Source organism: Danio rerio, chromosome 6, assembly GCF_052040795.2.
Source record: "Danio rerio strain M-AB ecotype USA chromosome 6, GRCz13ab, whole genome shotgun sequence".
Classification (NCBI taxonomy): domain Eukaryota; kingdom Metazoa; phylum Chordata; class Actinopteri; order Cypriniformes; family Danionidae; genus Danio; species Danio rerio.
Genome location: NC_141026.1, coordinates 61,832,501 through 61,838,377, shown reverse-complemented (window position 1 = coordinate 61,838,377; position 5,877 = coordinate 61,832,501). Strand labels below are relative to the sequence as shown.

The window sequence follows — 5,877 nt, the reverse complement described above, 5'->3', positions numbered from 1 at the left end:
CACACACACACACACACACACACAAAACAAATACAGATACATAAAAATATATAGACAAACACATAATAGATAAATACATTTACTGTATGCACACACACACACACACACACACACACACACACACACACGCACACACACACACACACACACACACACACACACACACACATATATACATATACACAAACGCAACATTATAAAAATATTTCTGAATTTTTATTTTTCTAGTTTATTAAATTAAAAGAGACTTTTTCCAGAAACATCTACAATTTCTCAGTGTTTACACTTGCACAAATCATCCTAAATTTTTAAACAATTTTTTTTTCAGCCCAACAAACTAACATGATAACTCAAAGTTTTGTCCTGCAGTCTGAATGCTCTGACTCTCTGCGTGTTGATAGGTCAACAGAAACTGTCAATCACAGACTGACCTGCCCACTCAACACATCTCTGCTGGTTCACTCTCGTTTAGAGTGTTAAAAGTGTGTGTGTGTTCTGAGTGTTTACAGTGTGTGTGTGTTTGTTTCTGAAAGCTGAAGATGGAGATCCTCAGAATGATGCACCGGCAGGCTAAAAAACACCCCGGGGTGAGTCCAGATTCATGATCAAAATCAAGGTTATTATAGTTTTGCATTTAGTTCAGAATGAGTTTTAGTTCGGTTTAGTTTCATTAATGGTTGTGTCAGTTTTAGTTTAGTTTTTATGCTGTAGACACATTTTTATTTTTAACATTATCTTCATACATTTTTTTACATTAGCAGAAAAATTCAGATACAAACTTTTACAAGTGTATACGTTGTTGTTTTTACAACAATTTTTTTACATCATAAACTGTATATGGGGGAAAGGAAAAAAGAAATTCAGAGGAAATGATAGGGAAAAAATAATAATAAATAAAGAAAATAAGTAACAAAAATAAAAAAATGAAAAGGGCTGTTTCAAATAAAAAAAGTAAAATGTAAAAAAATGTTTTAATTAATTAAGACAATTGGGTTGTTTCTAATTAAATAAAATGTGATAAATAAATAAATAAATAAATAAAATAGGCTTCTTTTTTTAAAATTAAATACCATTAAATAAAATAAATAAATGGATTGTTTCAAATTAAATTTAAATTTAATAAATAAATAAATAAAATGCATTGTTTTTTTTAATTATATAACATAAAATAAATAAATGATTAAATAAATAAATAAATGAATAAAATGGGTTGTTTCAAATAAATACAATAAAATGTTATGAAATAAATAAATATGATGTGTTGTTTCTTAAAATATATAACATTAAATAAATAAATAAATAAATAAAATGGGCTGTTTCTTAAATTAAATAACAATAAATAAATAAATAAAAAGGGTTGTTTCTTAAATTAAATAGCATTAAATAAATAAATAAAATGGGTTGTTTCTTAAAATAAAATAATAATAAATATATAAATAAATAAATAAATAAAATAGGCTGTTTCTCAAATTAAATAACAATAAATAAATAAATAAAAAGGGTTCTTTCTTAAATTAAATAGCATTAAATAAATAAATAAAATGGGTTGTTTCTTAAAATAAAATAATAAATAAATAAATAAATAAAATGGGTTGTTTCAAATTAAATTAAATAAAATTTTATAAAATAAATAAATAAATAAATAAATAAATAAATAAATAAATAAATAGGCTGTTTTAGTCAAATAAAAAAAAGGTCTGTTTCTGCTAGGCTAGGATTTAATCACTACTTTTTTTATTAAAGTAAACAAACCTCAAAATGACCCACACATTAGGAAAATAATTTATAAAAAAGGGCAATAACACATTTAGGCTGCAACACACACATGCACACACCCAAACACACACTATGATAATCTGCTGCTTTCTCTCTCTCTCATGAATTCGGTCTTGCTAAACACCTTTTACACGTCTGCAGGTACTTTTATCATTATAAAATCCCCATTTACTGTGGTGAGAGTCGAGTGTTGTCCATTGAGTGAACACTGCTGAAATACTGCACACTGATGAGGGAAAACTCAAACATACACAGTGTGTGTGTGATGAAGATCAGCTTGTTTCTCCATGCAGAATAGATTTGATGATTGAAATTAAACAGGGAGACCATGCAAACTGCAAATAGAAATGCCAATGGGGCTCGAACCAGCAACCTTCTTGCTGTGAGGCGACAGTGCTAACCACTGAAACACCTTGTCGCCCTAAAAGACACTAATAAACAATTATTCCCTATATTTTGAAGTACCAAAGATTACAACTATGCATGTTCATTATCCCCATACATTATACTGTTGAATAAATAGTGTATTTGTTGTGCAACACTGTCTGCATGCGCTGAAAAACACACACTGTTATCTGCACAATAGCTGTATTATTAACACGAGTCTGTGTGACGACCCAGATCCTCGTTAGTTTGGCGGGTTACCAAACCTAATGAATGACTGTTATGCAAATGACATTAAACCAGCAGAGCGTTAACCAGGAATTGATTATGATTATTATATAACATGCAGCTGCTGAGTTATGCATCATTACTGTTATCTCATTCTCTGACTTCTGCATCATCATCATCATCATCATCATCGTATTGTGTTTCTGAGACTGGAAAATAAACACTTTGATCATGGAAAATTAATATATTTCAACAAATATTAAAAATAATTGACATTTTTATTATTTTTTAACATTCAGTTTTAGCGTTTACAACTGTTTACCTTTTAATACTGTATTTGAACAAATGTAAATACAGCTGAAGATTCTTTTATTTTTTCCCCCCAAAAATTATAAGAGATTTTTCAACACATTTTTAATCATGATAGATTTAATAACTCATCTCTAATAACTGATTTAATTTATCTTTGCTATGTTGACAGCACATAATATTAGACTAGATATTCTTCAAGACACTAGTGTTCAGCTTACAGTGACATGTAAAGGCTTCACTAGGGTAATTAGGGTAAAGTTAGGGTAATTAGGCAAGTCATTGTATAACAGTGGTTTGTTCTGGAGACAATCCAACACTAATATTGCTGAAGGTGCAGTATGCAAGTTTGACACTCAGTGGTGGAACTCGGTATTGCACTCCTGGTTTAAAACACATGCAAGAGCAGGTTGCCAGATTGACAACATCAAAAGCAGTGTGCCTGACTGTCAAGCTTAAAGGCTGATTTAAGGCTCATTTGAACCGTGATCTAACTAAAAGCAACGGCACGCGACAGAAGAAATATTTTCCATAATAAAAGTAGTTTTTGTCCAAACTTCTATCGTAGAAACGGCCTCTGTTTCTCACAGCTGAACAACAGGTTAACATGATCAGCTCAGGTACAGCTCATGTGCTTTATTCACTGTTAAAAGCTAATTATGTGAGTCTGAATGCTAAATGAATAAACAGCCTGAAACTTAAGAGCTGAGACTCAGTGCAAACCAACACATATCAGTGATTCAGCATCTACATTTAATCATGTTGAAGAGCTGTAATGTGTGTTCATTAGATTATAAAGCTTATTATTGTGCTGGAGTGCAGTGAGTGCTCTATTCTGTGCTGCTGAATGGCTGTGTTTACATTTCTGTTCTGTTTCCTCTGCTAAAAATATCCAGCTTAAACCAGCCCAAGCTGGTTGGCTGAATTTAGCTGGTTGTCCAGCCTGGTTCTATAGGGGTATTGGCCATTTCCAGCCTGGTCTTAGCTGGTAAATGGAAAATGACAGCTAAAACCAATTTGACCAGACTGGTTTAAGCTGGGCTACCAGCGTGGCTAGTCAGGTTGGTTTTAGCTGGTTATCTTCCAGCCTGACCAGCTTAGACCAGGATGGAAATGGCTGGAAACCAGCCTGAAAATGGCTAAAACCCTTGTCGACTAGCTAAAACCAGCCAACCATCCTAGGCTGGTTTAAGCTGAATTTTTCATTAGAGTCGTCTGGCACAAACAGCCAAACTGCTCATCACTGTGTATCTCGTCAAGTAGTGTGTTGTTAGGACTCGAGGTTACAACGTGACCTGCTCACCTAATGTTTACACTCGTATTATTTATAATATTTGCTGATTAATAACCTCATGTGGAACTCTGAATCTGCGTCTCATTTCAGAGTCTGCTACTGTCCACCAGAGGGCGCATTTCAGTCACAGACGCATGCTCTGAGAGTCTTCCTGACTGAATAAATAAATACGCTGTTTTCCACTCTCTGGCAACCCGGCTGCTGAAATATAATTGGCTACACTGGCATTGAGCAGGTTACATGACCAAAACAAAGACAGCCGCTCCGGCACGTAACACACACGCTAACAGCAGAAGATCTGACTCCAGCATTGTTTATCAGATGATCAAGACAGCTCACTGAGCATGATTCTGAAACATCTGCACTCATATGATGCTGTTTATATACTTTAGAGCAGTCAAACACTTATATACAGCAGCTTCTAGGGGGCTAATAATATTGACCTTAAAATGGGTTTTAAATAATTAAGAACTGCTTTCGTTCTAGCCGAAATAAAACAATCACTCTTTCTCCAGAAGAACAAATATTAGAGGAAATACTGTGAATAATACCTGAATCTGTTCAACATCATTTGAGATAGGTGAATAGCTCAGCTGTATATTCCTGCTATACTGTAAGAGAACAGTGTGATGAGTGTAAAGCACAGGTAATGCGCGCTTTACACCTGTGTGTTTCTCTCACTGTGTGTGTGTGTGTTCACACTACTGACGTGAAGAAGTGAAGAAAACAACAACTTGTTCTTAATTTGTGAAGTTGCACTTGTTAGTAACTAAAACACCTGGAGAGAGAAAGACAGACGCTTTATTAACATCTGCTGCAACATCTGCTACTGACCCGCAACACACACACACACACACACACAACACACACACACACACATGTATAGACACATACATACACATGCATATATATATACACACAAATACACATATGCACACACAAAAAATACAAGCGCGCACACACACACACACACACACACACACACATGTATAGACACATACATACACATGCATATATATGCACACACAAATACACATATGCAAACATTTATATATATATATATATATATATATATATATATATATATATATATATATATATATATATATATATATATATATATAAATAAATACACACACACACACAAACACACACACACACGACCACACATACGATGCACACATATATACACGACCACACATACGATGACACATACGATGCACACATATATACACGTATACACACAAACTTATGGACATATACACACATACACAAATGCACATATATACATTTATACATACATATATACACACACACAGACACAAACACACATATATAGATGTGCACACATACACGCACACATATGCACACATAGATACACACACGCATACACACAAACACACACACACACATAAATACAGACATGAGCACACACACACATACACAAATGCATACTCACACATACAGACAAACACAAACGCACATATACACACTCACATATATACGAACAAACACACACATAAACATTTACATGCAGACACACAAATACAGACTCCAACACACACGCACGCACACACACACACACACACACACATACAAAATATAAAAGACACCTCACAAATGTCCACAGATGCCCATCAGGATTGCGTGCGCTGCAGATGAGAGAACACACACACACACACAAACACATGTTGCGCTCAGCTTACGACGCTTAAACATATTTGATAAGCTCATTTGCATATCTCACAGCAACCCCTGGAGGATTATGCAAATCACTGTTACAGGAGGCACTTTCTGACAACATGAGGATAAGTCTGTGTGTGTGTGTGTGTGTGTGTCTGTCTCTCACTTTCCAGAACTCGCAAAACACACACGGACATCCTGAC

General features: G+C 34.2%; 1 protein-coding gene across 1 annotated transcript in view; it reads left to right on the top strand.

Annotated features, from left to right (window-relative positions):
* The first annotated feature begins 444 nt into the window (after positions 1-444).
* The window catches only part of coxfa4l2 (cytochrome c oxidase hypoxia associated subunit FA4L2), a 15,324-nt gene continuing 9,891 nt past the window's right edge, over positions 445-5,877 (top strand). Inside the window, exon 1 of the mRNA XM_087258308.1 lies at positions 445-587. Within this exon, the coding sequence (XP_087114434.1) occupies positions 540-587 (48 nt within the window). The 5' untranslated portion in view covers positions 445-539. The remainder of the gene's footprint in view (positions 588-5,877) is intronic.